This window comes from Streptopelia decaocto (genome assembly GCF_964273445.1).
Source record: "Streptopelia decaocto genome assembly, chromosome: 2".
NCBI lineage: Eukaryota > Metazoa > Chordata > Aves > Columbiformes > Columbidae > Streptopelia > Streptopelia decaocto.
Window position 1 is genome coordinate 121,934,970 of NC_138655.1, and position 20,073 is coordinate 121,955,042.

The 20,073-nt window shown below is 38.3% G+C and overlaps 1 protein-coding gene across 8 annotated transcripts in view; it reads left to right on the forward strand.

The window, feature by feature from the left end:
* The window catches only part of SLC4A7 (solute carrier family 4 member 7), a 95,548-nt gene that overhangs the window by 21,481 nt on the left and 53,994 nt on the right, over positions 1-20,073 (forward strand). For 7 of the 8 annotated variants that reach the window (XM_082046729.1, XM_082046725.1, XM_082046728.1 and 4 more), the window contains exon 2: positions 16,527-16,608. In XM_082046729.1, the coding sequence (XP_081902855.1) occupies positions 16,527-16,608 (82 nt within the window). Of the gene's footprint in view, positions 1-7,126; positions 7,242-16,526; positions 16,609-20,073 lie in introns of those variants that run through there. The other variant, XM_082046726.1, reaches the window with a different exon arrangement.

Consider the following 20,073-nt stretch of genomic DNA (forward strand, 5'->3'; position numbering starts at 1 on the left):
TTTTCTTTTGTGCCTAATTTTTAGATCTCTGTTTCCCTTGGATATTGTCAATTGAACTTTGCTGTGAAATATGTACCATGTACAATGGCATGCATGGATCTGTTGTGCCAGAATCAGCACCTTACTTTTAAACTGACTTCTCGCAGAACCATCTAGTCAGACACTGCAAAAACATTACACTTCTTAGTACATCAGAAAAACAGCTGCTTTCTCTCTTTAAACAGAAACAAAAGGAGCTCATCTGTGTAGCTTTAAATGATATTAGATAAGTGAATAAGAAATAGAAGTGGATCTCCTTTTAAATGTCCCTTCAGTCATCCTTCCAAAGGATCTTAGGCTGGCTCCTAGTAGTTTAAAGTTCTGACTTTTAAGGTATTATGTTGTGCTTTAGAATTGCAAGAGGAAAATGGAAGAAATTTTGGCAAGAAAGTCCATGTTTCAAGGTATGGCTTCATGCTAAGGCTGAGCTGGCCTAATTAGCTTGTGGTCTCTGAAGGGGAGGTGCCATTCCCACTTTGTCCTGTCTCCTTTCCCGTAAGGTGATTCAACTTGTGAAGCTGACAAAACAAACAAACAAGCACCCCACGAAACAAACAGAAACCTCAAAAAACACCCAACGAACCAAAACAAAACTTGTCACGGTTAGTTTTCTGAAGTAACTTTTAACTGAGTTATCTGTTTACTGTGTGATCAGGAAAGTATAAAATCTAATGTAAGGCAAGGATGTTGTAATATACTGTGAGTAAAAGGGAAAGTGACATGAGTGGTATCTCTCCGTTTGTCCAAGCTGTTAATTTTGCCCAAGCTGAGATGTGAAGCCACAACACTGAAGTGTGGCTCCGCTGCAGAACAAGTCGGTCTCGGCTGGACTTGTCCCCTGGTCCTGGCCTTCCTACTCTGGGCTCAGCAGTCTCATCTGCTCTGTGCACCACCTGTGCCTCACCACTAAAGAGCAGCCTTGGAGCTGAAGTGGCAAAATATTGTCGGTATAATTTTATTGCTGGATCGGTTCTCTATCCCGGTATGTGGTTGGTTCAGATGAGTGCCAGCATTAGCACAAAAAAAAGTAATACCAGCTTTTTGTTGCTGTCTGTCCTATTATAATAATAAAGCATATGTGGATTGCTAGAATTTTTTTTGGTAATTGTGAATTTATCATGGTAGAGGCTTGCTAATACACTGGTGACTAGTTGATATTCGGCATGTAACAGTGATAGTAGTCTGACATGCAGTTTTCAGATGTCTTGAAGTTATTCAGCATAACTTGGGCAATGTGATATGTGGAATGTACTTTGTATTGAAAGGATCTGCAGACAACACCACCTGAATCCTGTATGTTACACCACTTGGAAAGTTACATTTTTTTTATAAAATCCACCCCTCACTCAAATTGCAGTGATTGTGAGCAGATCCAGAATTTTACTTCCATTCTGCCTGCCTTGTTTTTATGAAGAAATCTTGTGGGCCAGGAGAGAGCTGATACCTCCTGCTGTGTCAGTCCTGCTACTGATGCTGGAAATGTTGCCTTACCTTCTTGTCATAGCTTGCTGAGCTTTGATTTGTAGGTAGTAATTTTTGTTCACTGTAACAGTAAACATGTCAGTAAATTCTGATACTTGATTTGAGTGGAATGCAATTATGTGAATAGAGGAGAACTCGGGAGACATGTAAAGCTGAAGGTGAAGAGTTAAACCTTGAATTCGTGTGAATTGGTGACATTCATAATCTTTCACTTTTCTATGAAAAGAAAGATATGTAGGTGAAGAGTCATTCAAAAATTACAGCATTCAATGAAAGACTAATTTTATTTATTAGCTGCTGCTGTTTGTTGTTGTTGTTCTTTTCTGTCCACCCCCCTTTCATTTTTTCCTTCTGAGGATCTGCAGTCAGGGGAAGGCTTTTGTGTGCCTATAATTCAAATAATGTGAGTACAAACCAGATAACATTATCTGCCCCATATTTTGCTGCTTCAGTTGTTCACTTCTGTGCCATCTATTATTCTAGATTAATGCCTAATATTTTTACAAGTGATGGTAGAGCATTTAAACATACGGCCTTGGCTAAGTGGCCTTAATAGCGTTGAAACAGCCCCGATTTGTAGTTCTTGTGAACTTACACAGGGATCTAAGTCATCTTTAGGATAAAGAAAAATTAGAATATCTCTCAAAATGCTGGCAAAATGCCTGAAGATGAATTTAGGTAAAAGCATGCGATTACAAGAGATGTTTTTGAGTCCTGGAATAAGTAAAGAACTCTAAAACTTCACATATATCTTTTGTTTTTCTGCTTCGTCAATGTATCGAAATCAGGACCGCAGGGTGATTAATGAAGTAGTTTATATCTTGCTATGGATGCTGATTCAGATTACAAATTTCAGTGGTATCCTCTCAGTGAATTAGTATGCAGCTCGCAGAATGATGTGTAATTGTGTAATGTCAGGAGGGTTCAAACTAGTTGTCGAGGGTTTAGATTGCGGGGTGACAATAAAACCCTGACAGATGTATTGTTAACCTCCTCTCCTCCCCCCCTTCCCCCTTTTGCCTTTCCCTCTCCCTGCTTCCCACTCAGGACAGGTGATCAGGAGGAAAAGAAGGACAGAGAGAAGAGAGATGGAAAAATTAAAAAATGTTTTACTAATGCTACTAATAAGAATGGAGAAAATAATACAAAATATACAAAACCAATCTTGAAAGTCTCAGCAGCTGCAGAGCCGACACCCAAAGTCCTGGATTGGACTGTGTAGCCAACCGGAGCTGGATTCAGTCTCTCACTAGGCCTCAGTTCGCAGGGACAACTAGCAAGATCCTCTCCTAATGTCGGCCATAAGCAGAAGGACGTAAAAGGGCAAAAGGGACGAGATCCTCGTGATCTCCCATTTTTATATGAAGTATTCACGTGAATGGAACGTTATACACAGTTGGTCAGTTTCTTGGTCACCTGTTTCTCGTTGCCGCTCTCACGAGATGTCCATCTGTGCTTATCAATAAGTTTGCATTCCATTGCTATGTTTAGCAAAACATGTATCTGGTTCTCCAGGAAAATGCAGCTAATATGAAGGCTTTAGCTGACAGGCAAATTCACTAAAAGAGAAACTTGTTTTTTAACAACACCAGGACACTAGTGATCTGCCTAGTGCTGTCTCTCAGCATCCCAGTGCCTTGTGACGGCTGTCCTGCAATGTGCTGAGAAACCCGAGAGTCCACTACTGGGGCAATACACCAGAGAATATCTGCACAGAATACATCTATCTTTTTTTCTTCCTTTTTTTTTCCCCTTTTTCTTTTTTGGGAAACGCTCTTTACCATGCGTACGTGCCGATATAAACTGAAGCAAGCTGAAGCATGCTATGCATGTGTACCTCTTGGGAACTAGCTGTTACATGGAAATTATATTCTGCAAAATACTTGCAGGCAGTCAAGCTCTTGGCTTTTATGGGTAGTTTTGATTCATTGTATGATAAACCACTGCCTGCAAAGGTTTCTGTGTTCCCTTGCTAAGAGAACAACATCTCCTTAGTGGAATAGCTTATATTTAATCTATGTATAATAGGAAAGTTGTAGGAAGCTGTTCTTCTTAATATGAGTTAGTAAGTTCCCATTTAATAAGAAACTGAACAGAACAATGTGTAGTGGTATTTGACATACAAACATTAGACAGGTTGTGTCATACAACTTATTCCTACATCATGGTAATCCCGTAGCACCTTGCCTCCCTTCCCAAGTCCTCTGTGATCTCCTCCCTACCCCCTTCCCAATCAAAATAGATCCTCATTTAGAAGTATCATCTTATTGCCTCATGGGTATTTATTGGTTTTTGTATTCTTTTCTAAAGAGAGGTTGTTTGGATTTGATAGGTGCCATCCTTCCAGATATATAAAGAAAGGTGCCAGCGAACCAGGTTGGTGGTGTTTGTTTTTCTGTTGGTTTGTGGTTGTGTTTTTTTTTTTTTTTTTTTTTATGATTCATTTGTATGAGGAAAGGTTGAGTTTAGATTATGGATGCAGCGCTAACACCTGGCACACCCCCTCTCACCAAAACAGGATTTGAAAGTACCAATAGAAGCCTACCAGATCTACCAATTTACAGGGTGAGGTGTGTGGGCATGTCAGTATGGCCTCTGCAAGCAAATGAGCCCTCAGTTTCCTTGTGTTCTTATCTGTCTAAGTCTGGCTCTGGGCTTGAGCTCACATGGTAAATCCTGCTGCTGCTTTAAATAAAAATGTTGCTTATGTTCTGCCATCTCGGAATAACAGATTAAGCACAGCTCTGTCTGCTAGAGACTGTGCAGACCCCACAGTAAGACAGTTTACTGCCACTTCATAATGAACTGGGATCATAATTGCTTTCTCATTTTAAGAGCAAAATTTGGATAGAAAAGAAGGGCTTGTGGCTGTAGTAATACATTCAGCTTGCTGTTGAGTTAACACTAGTGTTGCTGTAAGGTGTGATAGGGGATATTTTTACAGACTGATCCAGAAACTAGTAATAAGAAGTGACATGAAAATTGATCTTCTAATTCATTTTAAGAGTTATTGCATTCCACCCCATGGTTATCAGAGGTTTTGGTTAGTCCGATTTAATTGATTTTGAGGGAATTTTTAATGGAAGCCTGTACTGCTTACAAGGAAATAATGGACTATACAGGGTGTTTCAAAAATATTCTATGAACCCAATTTCAAAGATATAGTGATTTCAAAGTGAGCCCTGTATATCATTTATGAAGATTAAAAATTTTGCAAAGAGATTAGAGCTCAGATGAAATCTTCCTTTTCCATCTGCAGAATAGATACTTTTTAAAATTTTTGGACCTTTGTTTCAAAAAAAGTGCTTTTATAGCCAGAGATAAGCTCAAATAAGTGGAACTTGAAGGGGTATAAAAGTGAAAACTGGGAAGGAAAAACTGATGGACAAAGCATATGTTTCATGATAGCTACTCCTGTTTCTTAAAAAAAAAAGTCCTCATCCACTTAATAAAGATTCTTTTGCATCATGAAGCATATGGTTGAAATGTTGCTGCAGCACAAATAGTTTTGCTCAGAGTTCTCACGGTGTTGTCACTGAACATGATCAAGGATGTGCTGATTTTGAATATATTTGCCTATGGTTTGTTTTAGAATACTTCTGTAGTTAAGCATGTTGAGACAGTTGCAGTTTGAAGTTGCTGTGGTGTTCTCCAGCTAATGCAAAGCTTTTCCCTGGTATTTATTCTTAGGTAAGAGCAGCCATTTATCCACCAAGTATTTTGGTATGAGACTTAAAAGACAGAAACTTCCATCTGTTTGAAAAAACCTTGCTTATATATTAGAATGTTGGATTTTTAAGCTGGGCCCCACATGAGCATGTTCTTTTCCTTTTTTTTTTTTTTTTTTTTTTTTAAATGAATAAAGCCTCTAAGTGTTTGTTTTTATTCCAAGACTGACTGTTAACTAGGAACTGGGCGACTCCAAACCAGAAAGAGATTTCAATAAACTGTTTCAGAGTGTGGTGGTTTTTTTAAGTTTCCACACCAAGTAAGTATTCTTTCCAAAACTTCTAACAAAAAATCTAAGATGTGATTCCCAGTCCTGTCTGCCCCCTTACACTACCCCAAAGGAACAGACAGCCTCTTCCCCCTTCACACACACACACACACACTCCCACCCTAAAAATCCAACTTTTTTACTTCTAGAAGGTGGAGTACTCGTAGTATGGATTTATGCTAAGAAGGACTGCATTAAAGTGTGGGAGAGCCACCCGAACACAATTCAGCATATCTGTTACAGTATTTATCGGGGTAGCTGAAGAATTGTATGAACCTGTGCCCAGCATTAGGAAAAGAGTAGGTTTGCTTTAGGATGCTCAGCTGAGGAGGGTTCACTAAGAGTTAAGATATCTAATATTTTGTTTAACTTTGTTCTTCCTATATGAATCATTTAGTTTACGGTCATTTACATACAGCAACAGAGAGGCCTTCAATAGCTTGGAAGTGAAAAGATTCACACATGTTAAAGCGAATATCTGTTTACAGAGTGGAAGCAAACTTCTTTTAAACTCTCTTGTCAGCACTATCTGAGAATATTTTTATTAGTCTACGGTTAGAGAATTTTCTGGACTGAGAAAGGCAGCGAGGGGAACTGAATGTGGTCTTGTGATTTCTGAGGTACTAGGTGATAAATACCATCTTCACAGTGTGTTTCTTTGGCTGGTGGTATTTGCCCCAAGTTTATGAACAGTATATTTTTTGTTTTGTTTTGTTTTCTCCAAGTTGTTTGTTGGTTGGGCTGACACCAGTCTAGCTTCATTAGTAGGGTTCTTCTAAGCCAAGAAGTGGGAATAAAAGAAGAAAAGGGACAAGGAAGGTAGTGTCATGTCATGAAGGTTAAGTTATGGGTAATGCCTTAAAGACCCATTTTCCTACGTGTTATGTGATGGGACAAGGGGGTTAAGGTTTGTCAGTGATGATGATAAGAGTGAAATGAAGCTCTGAATTTGATCTGCTAGGGTGAAGGTTGCATTTTTCCAAGACTGGCTTAAACAAACTAAAATTATAGCTGCTCATGTTGTACCTGAAGCAGAGATTTATCTTATTCTGGAAGGAAACATGAAATTAATCACAGCTAACAGCATGGCTTTTTTACCACTTCATAAGGAGAGGAAAAAAAAAAGACTTTTTTTTTTTTTTTAGTAAGCCTTGGTTTATTTTGCTGGAAGAGAATATATGGCTTATGTCAAAAAACCTGCTTTGGGATGAGTATTCAGTGAGAGGTTGATAAAATAGCTATAAACACACTTAGCAGATGTTTGACTTCTGGGTTGTTCTGTTCTGGGACTTGAAGTACAAATGTGCTTTCATTTTGTTGTGCTAATGAAGTCTTGGATCAGAGCAAAAAATATAACCTTGGAGCTGTCCTTAGCTGCCATTGATGCAGAAAATGTTAAGTCTGGACCTCTGCTTCAGTTCCTTTTTTGGTATTCTCTGAGCTGGAATTGAAGGCATGCCGTCTCACCCACCCTGCTCTCGTGTGACCCTGCGGTAGCTGCAATGGGTGGCCTGGGAGAGGGGAGGCTGGGGAGGGAGCGCTGGGCGGCGGGTCGGGGAGCGATTTCCCGAGTACGGCTGTGCCGAGCAGAGCGGGCTGGAGCAGTCATGTACGCGCAGCCTCTGATCCCTCGGGAGGTTCCTTACGGGGTCTCGGACAAGGGCATTCTCCGCTCCGGCACATCAGCATGGAAGACGCTCGTCCAGGGAGGAAAATGCAACCTGTATGTAAATAGCAGCTGTGTAACTTAATAATGGTGTGGATGTGCTTTGATGGCAAGTGATATTTATCAGTTGTCTCTCAGAATGGTGTGCTACCTTAAGATGTGTTAGTTGTGGAAGAAATTTTTGAAAGATATGGTGATGGAAATAATGCTTGAAGTAGAGATTTCTGTGTTGGGGAAGATATTTTCTGTGTAGTTAGAATTGCTTAATCATACTAACAGGTCGAATCCAGAAAGAAAATGTGCTTTTACGGTCATGAGAGTATATACTACCAGATTTTGAGAGTGCTTGAATGTCACTTTTTTTTTTCTTTCATTATTTTGAGTCAACTCTTTTTAATTTGACAGTTTTCAGCTGTGGCTTTGAGAAATTCTGTGCAAGTAAGGCAGGGAAGTTTCTGGTAAAGAATTTTGAAATAGCCTATCGATTATTCCTTTTGACATTAAAAAAAAAGTGAACTTAAAATGCTGTGTAACTGTGGTAGCATGATCATGGAGATAGCGTTTTTGTCAGACTTCAGTGGCGTAGCTACACAGCTTGATTTATGGGAATTTCTACAATGAAGCGGCGAACTCCAGTATTAGCGTTACAAGCTATTGCTTAGTTCTTGTATGGGCAACCTTTATCACTGCCATTTAACTGCAATGCAGTATGTAACAGGGGTTACTACTTTAGAGTTCCCTGGAAACAAAAATGTATGAGATGGAATTTTCCTAGCCTATAAAAGCTGTAAAGGCCTCCGAATTGTTTTATATAAATTTTATAAGATGACCACAATTTTCTGTTTCCTTTTGTGAGCATAAGAAGTAAGAGTTTAATTTATACAAGTTGAAATGCATCTGATTGCGGTGGTCTTGTTTGTTAGGGTCTCTGTAGTACAGTACATGTGTTTTTTAATTTTCATTTTGGTGCTGCCTTCAGGTGTGGCCCTAGCAGTCTATCAGGCATGCATATGCTGAGAAGACTAGGCAAAGATCAGAGGTGACTAGTTATAAAGATTCTACTACTTTGCATGCTACAGTCACAGGACTGTTCAATTTTGAATGAAGCAGTGTGACGTATAAACTATATATTTCACTCATTACAGTGTTAGTCTTAAACTTTAGAGAAACTTCAGTTTGGGAAAACTGATTTTATTTATGTATTTTTAACTGTAATTTTAGAAACAAGTTAATGGACCTATGAATATTTTGAATGAAATTTAGTGCTGTGAGGCAGTGATAAAATGCAACTTTGTAAAACGACTACTATAGTGTTAGATATGCAACTTGATATCTTGTATTGGATTGGTGACATTATTTACTAACTACGCATGATGGTAAATTTTCTGGCTTGCAGAAGACTTGGGTTGAGTTCAAGCAGGCATCTAATTTTAATAGAGTATTCTCTTGCATTTTAGTCATGCCTTAATATTAATCAACCCATCCCTTTTTCTTGTATTCATTCTAATCCCCCTGCCTATTTATTTATTATTATTATTATTTTTTTTTTAAACAAATTGCAGCAATATGCTGTAGTTGATGGTCAGTCACTACTGTGACCTGTCTCTTATCAGTGTTTGTTTCCTTTCTGACTTTTTCTCCCAATTTAATTTTGGGTTCTGATTAACACCACCACTTTGTATTTTCTGACTGAATACAAGTGTCTGATTTGTCTGGGACATGGCTCGTCTTGCAGGTGTTGGCACTCAATGTGACAGTGGCCAGTGTAATGCCTGCTAGAACCACTGAAATAAATATTCAACTGTGCAGGAAGCAAAACGCATTTAGTATTGCTTGTTTTAGTAGCACACATACATGTCTTTCTTTCCTGTCTTCCACATATGGTTTTAGAAAAGTAGAAGTAAAATGCAACTTCTGGAAAGTCTCATTGAAGTCTGTTGGACATACTTGTCCAAACTGAAGGTTTGTATAGCTCCTGTGTTTTTTGTAAATCTTCTAGAAGCAGATTGTTCAGTTGTATTTAGTAGGGTAAGCTGAGCACTTAATTAGAGGATTAGTAGACTAGAAAAACTTCCCTAAGTACTCCTAACCTCTTTTGTTATAGCTATGGTCTTACTGAAATCTGAGTGTCAAGGCTTCCTGTGAGGCTCTGAGTCTTGGTTTGATTGGGAGGGACCTTCCTTTCAATGTGAGAATATTCATATAAAATAGTATAATAACTGTGTAACCACAGATAAAATTCCCAAGAAAGGGAGAGGTGACACTAAAACCCTTGAGCTGTACTATAGTCTTTCCTTAGTGCTTGAGGAATACCCACTGCTCTGATAGTAGGAAAAAATAATAAAAATCTCTGGAAAGCATCTGTTCCTGTGTGATTGAGACCATAGCAAATGCACCCAAGGAAGAACCCATCAATATGGTATGCTTCCTCTTTTAAACCTGGCAAGTGTTCTGTTTGGGAATTATTCGTAATTTCATTCTCGGTCATATATATTTAGAGGGCAAGGCCAGCTAAAAATTGTATGCTGATAAAATGAGACAGGGCTCATTTATATTTGGTGTGTTTCCCTTGGGTGTTAGGTTGATGAACTTGATTTAGGGCTGATCGTGTTTCATCACTTTGGCAACTTCTGAAGATACAGTATTGCTGTGTATACCAATACTGTGCCCAAAGGAAAAACTTCAAATGCATTTATAGAACTACTTTGCAGTTCTGCTAGAGACTGTTTAGTAGGCTGGATAATACCTTCATTTACTACTATTTAGAAAGAACTTTGATTTTTGCTATAATGGTTGTCATTCAAGGAGGCAGCAACTGGAGATGCCTGCCCTCCTGCCCACCATAGGCTCATCTTACCTCTGGTTTAAAAGCAGAATCAAACTGACAGAGAAGTAAAACAATATATTTAGAACTTACCAAGTCCTGCTGTTAGTCACTTGGCAGGTGAACCATGTCAAAAACCCCTTCCTAATTTACTAAGGCTACGTGATGCTCTGTAGCAGTGGAGAGCCATAGCATAGACTTAGTGCTGATGTTTGCCGGAGGTAGAATGATTGTCATTGAACTCTGCCTACAGTAGTCACAGGCAGCATTAACAAATATATGGATTTTCTGTTTTCTTTTCTTACCGCTTCCATGGTTGCTGACAGCAGTAGACTTAGAGTCCTACAAAATTAGGAGATGTATGTGCATTCTGTAAATCAGAGATGTATTTTATTTCTTGACTAAATGTAGCATTATGTGACCTTAGAACAGAAATGCAGGCTTCTGAAACAACCCACTTAGGAAATGCTGCTGTGAAAATGAATCATGAATTACCCTACTGATTCTTAATTATTCTGGACAATGTATTTTGGTAGCTATGTGACAAGGTCAATGAGTTTTATATGTGTGTCCATCTATCTATAAAAAAAAGGTAGTTTTAACATATTTTATATATGTACCTACACATATCTGGAACACAGTTGCAAAATCAGGTTTTGTAGTTCCTCTTTAGTTATCTTTGAGATATGTGGCCAAAATAAATGTTTAAATTTATTTTTCCAGCTATACCTGTGTTTTTCAAGCAGAGCAATGTTGGTATTTTTTCTGTATTGAATTTAATTTTTTGTTACTAGAACCTTGATGGCTATCATCTGTTTTCTGAATGCAGATCCAACAAAGTAAGGGCTGATGATACAACAAAAATACTGCTTGGCCTATGCTTCCTCGGTCTAGGTCAAGCCACTATTTTGCAATCTGTTTACATTGGTTTCTAATTTTATTGGGAAGCTGGTGTAGGCCTCTACTTATTGTGTCCTCTTGAAGACAGTGCGGGGTTGGATGGTTTGATCCAGTGTCACTGCTCCTATGTATAATGATGAAAAAATATAGAATAAAGTATTAAGAGCGAAGTGTACGGTGCAAAAATTCTCATATACTCTCGATCTTAGTATGTAAATCTACAGTGCCTGTTACGTAGGTTTACCAGTTGGGTCTGTGAGCAGCATGTGCTTGTGTTTTGAAGAGGAATTGTTTGTTGGTGCCACATTCCAGCCTGAGAGCTAAATCCCATCTGCCAGATCTGATGTCTTTACAAAGGCAGAGCTGTATCCATGGCTTTTTGTGGGAAGGAGGAGGGGCAAGTATTTGCCTTCTCTTCAAGCCAGAGAGGATGGAATATCATTAGTTATAGAGCAATACGAATGTTCGCTGTGATGGTGTGGGCAGTTGTAGTAGAATAGTCTCAAAAGCAGAAGTTTTGAACTCTTGGGCTGGGACAGATGTGTAAGGCAAAAACTAGATATGAACATCTGCCTGTTGTTGTGTGTTGTGATTTTTTTTTTTTTTTTTTTAGCATTTGCATCTACTTAAATAAATGTTGCAGTGAAGGTTACTTGTAGCAAGAAAGTTGTAATGTAATGTTTTGGGGGGAGGGAGGTGGTTTGTGTCCTTACCTGTGCCTGACTCATTCCCATGAGGACTAGAGTTGTCTTCTGGTGCAGCAAGTAGTTCCTCAACTCTGGGGAAGAACTTTGGGCTGAGGGGATGTAAATGGAGCAAATGAACATCGATGTAGCTAAGTAATGGTTTTAGATGTTGAGCTCGAATTCTTCTTAACACAATTATTGTATTACTCCTGCATTTCAAAGGTTTACAGTTAACTGTATCAGCCATTTGTATTATTACTGTCTGTTGCCAGAATGAATTGATTGACCTACATTTCAAGTACCTTAAAAATGTGTTGCTAGCAAGTTGTATGTCTTGGAAGGGGTTGTTCAGTAATGCCCTTTTGGCAGGGTGCCTGTCTGAAGTCTGTCATCTGTGATCTGTATGTGACTGCATAAGGTTAGGCGAGAAGAGCTTGTACAGATGACCATGGAAAGTTTCCTTTAGATTAATATTCTGTGCGTCATATCTGTGCTGGTCCACTGGACAGTAACTAACACATGCTGCTGGAAGTTGACAACTTAATTCTTGCAAACTTAAATGCCTTCCTTAATGATTCATGCAATTTAGGATTGACTTTTTTTAAATACAACTTTTGAAAAGCAACTAGTGTTAATATTTTAGGTATGAAAAGTGTGCTGTACTAAATGAAGACAGATTTTTGAACAATTCCTGGGTGCTTGTCTGCAATGAAAGGGGAATTACTCTTTCTCCTGGACTGAGAAAAGGCATTTGAAAATCAGAGGTGGCAAGAGGAATCCTACTGGGATTCTGCTAGAGCAAAGAAAGTCTTGTCTGGTGTACAATAGTTGAAAAGGGGTTTCATTTTCATACTGGGACAGTTGGAAGGCTGAAAACACAAGTAGTATTTGTAGGCACCTTTGGCTTAAGATGAAGGTTTTATTGGAAGGGTTTTTTTTCAGTACATTTGTGAGTATCCACAAATTTGGTGTTAGGAAGAAGTATATTTAGTGTATTTTAATACAATGTACTAGGGTTGTGGTGTGTTTGTATTGTGTTTTTTCTCTCCTTGAAGTACTCTGGATTCATTCTGTTTTTATAAATGACCATCTCCTTGTGAAAAAGCCAACCAAAGGTGAAGGCTTGCTCTCTCTCTGAGGCACACTGGTTGCTGATTGTGTTGGTTTTTCCCCTTTTCAATTGTTCGGTCTCTTGACTGAAAAGAGAAGTTACATATGTTCCAAGTTAGTCTTAAATTTTACTTGGCTTGTCTTGATCACCCATTTTCTGTGCATCTGTGGGTGTACATAAAGTTTCACATTAGATGGATGGTAAACGGCAGAGGAATGCTTGTGCTAAGATGCAGTGATTCTCCATGCCTAAAAAGGGGAAGTTGATGAATTTTAGAGTGGGACCATGGGGGGACCATTCAGCAACTGAAAGAGTTTTCTCTCACTTTTGTGTCTTAAACTGACATGGTAGATCTTCTATAATTACTGGAAGCCTATGCCCTACAGACTTTATTTTTAGCCAGGAAAAGGTTGTAGCTTGGAATTAGTTTTATAGTGTAAATGAATATTTTGAGTTTTTTACCTGACCTAAAGCAAAAATATCTTAAAGTGGGATTTGCTATTGGCATCATAAATGGTTATGGTAAAACGATGCTTTGTGTTTTTTCCAAACAAAGGCTGTAAATGATATTCTTTCTTCGTGCATGATATTTGTGGCTGCTAATGGTTTATTCTTGGAAGAGTCTTTGCATATGTTGAGTACTTCGAGATAGTGATGGAACAGTTTGCAAGGGCATGCATGCCTTCCTGTAATCTAATCTCAAAAGACATGTTACTTTCACATGATGTGGTTTTGAAGGCTGCTCCTGTATGTATAAGGTTGGCAAAGTACCTCTGTTACTAAAGCAAGGGGTGATAAATATTGATAGCATGGTATAAGGCATACAGCAAGTATAGTTTCAAAATGTTATTTGGATATGAAATATTTTCTGCATGTGCATTTTCCACAGTATGTGTGTAATTTTCTACCAGTATGCAGTAGTCTGTATAATAGAGGGGAAAACTTTGTCTTCCTTTATTGTTCAAAAAACTGTGCTTGGCAAGCTTCCAGGTGTCCTAAAAGTACTGTTAAGGGTGGTGGTGCTGGGGGAAGTTAGGTACTAGGTATTTCAGCAGTCTATGGCTGTAGCTGTAAAGTTAATTGTAAAAGAGGTTTTGATAGCAGTTTTCCTAGTATTAGGTGTTTGTTTTTTTTTCCTCTCTCAAATTATAAGACACTTGGGATAATGTAGAGGATTTGTAATATTTCATCTGTTTCCATCTCTATTTTGAGTTTTCTAGTAATGTACAGGGTTTGTTTGTACATCTGTTTCTGTGAACCAGAGTGTACCACAGTCCTATAATTTTCTATTTCTGTATCACTGAGATAAATTGGAAAGTAGGTATGCTTGACTCCTCCGTGGTAGTGTCACGGCCTTACCAATGCAGTTAAATATTTTACTGTACTTATATGGTGCCTCAAAAGACTGGTAACTTAAGCTTTTGAATGCTGCTGCTTAGAGACATCTTTTTGCTATTGGGTTTATGCATGTTGTGTTGGAAAATACATCTTCAGTAAAGATAAAAGCCAAGGCTTACTTTGTAACTGTGTTTTTTCCCTACCTCCTGAGTGGTTATCAGATGAGAGGCCAATTACATTATGAAAGCATCTTCTGGAGGGCTCTTCAATTTCGTTTTGGTGTGCAGGAGACAGGAATGTACCCTGCCCATTATTACCATGACATTTTCTAAATTTCTGTCACTTCTTTATTAGTAGGTCCTTGTAACGTTTTCAGACATCAGACATGACTTTGGTTTAATCACCTGAATTTTTTAATTGTAGCTGTCTGGAGTGTGTAGGAGTTTTGATTTTTCTGGCATGCATACAAAACTCTGCTTTTGCAATGCAGTAGTGTAGTCAGTAGTGACAAAGTTGTATTGCTTTGTAATGCCCTTCTTGAAAACCCCACTGTTAGGGACACAGCTCAGAATTGACCTTTATTTAGTTTTTGGAAGTTTATTCTGCCATATGCCACTCTTTCCTTTTCTATCTTGCTTACTTACATAGTGCCAACTGATTTTATTTTTTATGTGTTTTAACTCTTTTTAACCAATTTTTTTTAAGCCTCATCTGAATTTTTTCTTATCTGTGCCATTTGTCATCTTCATATCCTCTAGCCTACTTTCTTCAGTAGTCAAACAAAGATTTGGATTTGTGTGTGTGTGCCCGCACAATACACTATAATAAGTATCTATTTTAGAAAGACAAAGGAGTTATGTGTGTTTTTTTTTTTTTTTTTTTTCTTTTTGGTGGGGGTTGCTACAGTATGTTTTAAGTTACAGCTGTTACACAGGTGTCGTTTTTTATCCTTATCACTTCCCTCTGCGATGACAAACCTTTTCTGTATTTAAAGCATTGCACTATTGAGTAATTCTAAGATCAATGTTTAGGTGAATATCAACACCATTAGGGTTCCCAGTCCTTACAAGACTCTTGGTATAGGCTTCCATTTTTTCCTTATGAACCCATGATCACAGATCTCATGTTGATCAATGTAAATGCACCAGTGGGCTGCTGCCCGAAGTGGTGGTCAAACAGATTTATTTGTGGTGTATGTCTCTGTTGTATGGCCACAAGAAAGTCAGTTTGGTGAACTGATCCAATGGGAAACTTGCTGCATTGGTGGTTGTGTGTGGTGTTGCTTTTTGTTTGTTTGTTTGTTTGTTTGTTTTTTAATAAAATCCATTGCTTCAGCTCTTTCTATTTGACTTCACAATTGATACATCTGACTTAAGGAAAAAAAATGTGTGCCCAAGGGAGCGGAAAGAAAAGGAATAGCATCCTCTAGCCTGCCCTTATACATGGTTAGATGTAAAGTAAAGCATTACTCTTAGGGTAGGCAGCAGTTCGTTTGGAGAGCCAGTTCTGACAGGAGGCTGTAGTTTGTGAGCTGTTAAAAGTGGACTGTATTCTAAGGAGAGCAAACATTCGGAGAAAAGCCCCTTTAATGGTGTTTTGATGTCAAAGCTGAGATGAGATGATGAGATTTCTACTGCTCAGTTATTTTAAGGTTTATTTTTGTCGAGACTGAGCAAACTGCAGTGTTTAAAGGTCTGCTTTGATGTGCGAAATATGATTACAGGACACAGTCACAGAAAAGACTCATTCTTGAGCCTGTATCTATTTCAAATACTGTGCTTTTGTGTTATGAGTGGTATGGTTTCAGTAGTAATGGAATCTGAACTGATAGTCTTGCAACTGCTGTTTTCTAACTTTGTGCATAAAAATGTGCTTTAGATAAGGGGGTGGTTAACAAGCTTTCTGTTGAAACCTGAGAGAAACAGTTAATTTGATCTCTCCAAATCTGTTGTTCTAGGAGAGACCCCCCACGTTGTGTAATGTAATTCTCTTGCCACCCCTTTGTATAACCTCTGGTTCACATAAGCTTCTTGCTTGTGATGGAAAATCTCACAAACGAATTGCCGTTGAAGCAAATGTTTCGAGATTTCTGCATGTTAACTTTGGCAAATTTATAAAAAGTTACGTGTTATTTTATCGAAGTAGATTCATTGCTGTTGAATGTAAAACTAAAATAATATTGCACTCCTGAAATGTATATCCTGATCCTTGATGTGATGACATGAAGAGCATTGCAAAAGGAAATTGCATGATATTTAGCATATCTGTTTATTTACTCTGTTTTTCCTTCAATACAAGGAAATATTTTCTCGAGTAACTGGATGGGTAGATTTTCAGTGACGTTTTCTTTCTCAGTTTCGAAGGTGTGAAAATGTGTTACTTTAGAAAACTTTAAACAGCTTCAGAACTGCAGAAAATACTTAGGAATTTAGAAAAAATAGTTCTATTTAGTTTTAATTTATACTTGTGTCTTGTTTCCTCAGGGTCACGATGAAGAAGCTGTTGTGGATATGGGCAAAATCAGCTCTACTATCAACACAAACTTTGAGAAAGAAGAACTAGAGAGTAAGTTTGTGGCAGTTTTGTGTTTGCTTAATGTCTTTTTTTCCTTGAGGTAAAAGATCTGTGTTTCCTCAAGTGCAACCAGTATCACTAAAAAGAATCAAAGTTTCATGGCCATAATGAAATTCTAAGAAGAAAACCAATAAATAGCAGATGACCTGCACCATTTTTGTCTTTGTGCATGCTAATAAAAACTTATTTCAGTTGTGTCACAGAAAAAAAAAAATATAAAAAATTATGAAGCTTTCTAAGGAAACCTCACTTCTAAGATTGTAGGCTTGAAAAAAATGATTGCTGTAGGTAAGTAATTTCTCAGCATAAATGATGTCAAGTTCTGCAGAATCAAAACTCAGGGAACAGGGGTGATGAGGTAGATATTTGGTTTTGTTTTCTAGAAGTTTAGTGTCCTTGTGAGCATGCTCATGCACTTTAAATACTGAGAGTGAACAGATAACAGTGCTTCTAGTTCCATGGTAGACTGTACATTCTGCAATCTGTAGTCAGTTAAAACGTGGAATCCTGTTAGTTTTCATCACTTGACTCAGGATCCTGCATTTAGCAACAAAAATAGCACTGCATTAGTGTCAGCAAAATTAGATAGTTCATCCAGGCTACAATTTCTTGCTGACTTGAAAAGGAAGTTGATTGGGATGAAGATTCATGGATGCTACTTAGTGAATCCAGAGGTACAACCTAAGGAGATCCAGTGTTAAAATCTTCTTTATTCACCTTTCACATAGAACGCTCTGAGACTTAATGAACATTTGCAAAATTCTAGAAGACTGTCTGTAGATTTACTAAGAAGTAATTCGCAGCAGTACTGGCTCTTACTGCTTCAGAACACCAGAGAGCCATTATAGCAGTAGTTTCTAGCTGACAAGAGTTGATTTAGGTTGCTGTCGCATTTTCTCATAATGTGGTCTAACAAGTCACAGTTAAAGTGATTAAAGCTGTTTGTTACTGTTGCAGTCCTGCTCTTGCTCTGTTCCTTTCAGTTTGCTACTGCTTTCCCTCTTGTACTGACACCTGGTTAACTATGTTAAGCCAGCAGAAAATCTGACAGTTCTGACAAAGGAAAATGTAAGAAAGCTCTCAGCAGTTGAGCAGCCAAATGAATTTGCCACACAGATGGATGTGTGCTGGTGCTGAGCAGAGAGAGAAAGAGCAAATGCGAGTCTGAGCGGTGAAGACTGCAGCAATGCCAATTTAGATGGGGTTGAGCTGTGGTGAAACCACTGCTGTGACTTTCTGCAGTTACACCTTCAATGCAAATTTAAGCTGTTTCCTCCTTCATTTCCTTCTCTTGCTTTTCTCAGGGAGGTGACCCAGAAAAAGTATATGTGTGTTTTGCAGGCAGGGGTTAAGGAGAAGCAGACATTCAGCTGAAGTGGTTTGCTGTGCAGCAGCATGAACAGCTGCAATGCCTCAACCATGAAGAATGACATGGGAACGTGCAGCGGATCACTTCCCCAGTCTGTTTTATAGCACGCTCGCAGGAGTGCTTCAGCTCACACAGCACTGTAGTTAGACAAGATACTGGGGGGGAACGCAGGGGGTTCAGGCTGCTTGAAGCGATTTAAGCACTTGTATTGCTGACTGTGGAAAATACCCGTCTTACCCACAACCAAAGAATAAATCAACCTGGAGTCAAGGCTTCTGTTTCATGATCAACTGAGTCGACGTAACAGCTGTTAGAAGGAGAAGATGAGGAGATCGCACTGTCCTCACCTTGCTCTTAGCCATGCACCCTTACCTTTCATTCGGTTACCTTTCACTCTTTGGTATAAGCATCTCGGTGTGAGAGAGGGCTGGTTATACAGAGGTTAAACAATCAATCACAGAATCACAGAATGGTTAGGGCTGGAAGGGACCTCTGGAGATTGTCTTGTCCAACCCACTACTAAGAGGTATCTGACAAGAAAAATGTATTCCAGTAGGATTATCACTTATCTAAAGTTTCATATAGGAACACACTTTGACACATAAGTAGGAATTATTTTTGGAAATTACATATATTTGTAGTATCCTATATATTTGTAAGAAAATTGGTGTTTTGTGTGGGTTTTTTTAAATTATTTTAATTTTTTTTTTATTATTGGTGAAATGGGGAAAAGGAGGGATAGCATATATTTTAACTTTTATCAGTGGAAACTGTTCCAAAGTAGGAACAAGAAGTTTTTCCTTTCCTGTACAAAAGAGAAAGGCATATAAGTACAGTTTATGACTCATATAGTTATCTTCTCTGAGGTTCATCAAAAGAGATTCTTTAGACTGAGTGTTTTAGAGGATAAATTTATGTGAACTTACAGCTCTGTTTATGACGTCATTATTTATAAGCTATTATGATTAAAACGGGTATGTGGAATTTTTGGGTTTTGGTTTTAGTTCTGGTATTAAAGTGTTACAAGGAGAGAAATGGAATTGTTGGCTGCAAGCAGTAAAAAAAGCTCTGTATAGGATTAGATTTCATTGCTGACTTGTGGATGTTTTCTTACAGGCATTAGATATTGTAAGAGTTTTAAGACCTGAAACTGTTTCTGTCCCGTCTTCAGAATTGTTTTTCTGTTGACTTGAAAAGGTGTTCTAGGAATTTGAAACCATTCCAGAAGTGTGTTGATTCAAGGAGAGGCAGCAAGCTGTTAATTCAGTTCACCTATAATGTGAAGCACCAAACCTTTAAGAGCCAGCACAGACGGGTGACTCTGAAGCCCGCACAAACTAATGTTGATTGGTTTGATGCTGTAGAAGGCATCATTTTGCTGCCAACACAAAAGCAAAGGTTTCTTGGTATTGTCAGTACTGGATACTTCTGTTTTCTGGAAGTTTTGGGATGAAATACTAATGGAAAGAGGGCCATATGCTAAAGGGGAAAATAGAGTCAGAGCTTCTCAAGCTCTGTATTCTATTTATGGTGGCTGGGAAAGTGTGGTACATAACCAGAGGGACAGTTTTTAGCTTAGAAACATTAAGCACAGGCTACTTGTTTCGTAACTTTCGTCCTCTAAAACAGAAATGGGTAGAGATGGTGGTAAACTGTAATTGTGGGCAGACTAAATAAAGGTACTGCTCTTTACTTAAGCTGCAAGACCTTACTTTAAAATAACAAATGTCAGTTTACAGAAGAGGAATAACATCTTAAAATAACATTTTTAAGAACACCTAATGTTCTTAACTTGATGCCAGACTCTTTGAGCTGCAGTGAATGAAAATAATAACAAAGGAAGGAGTTGGAAGTAAGGCAATAACAGTAATGGCAGAGGTATTTCATGCCATCTTGTAAAAGGCATTTTCTGTTAATAACCATGTTTAAGAAAACCTTTCTTAAGTCTGAGTTAATATGTTTGGCTTGATATTACCAGGACCTATCTTTTTAAACGTGCAGTTATTTTTCCACCTTGATTTGAGGATACATTTACTAGATACAGTTTAAGGGAAAGGGGGTATATTCTGTTACTCTTAGCAGACCAG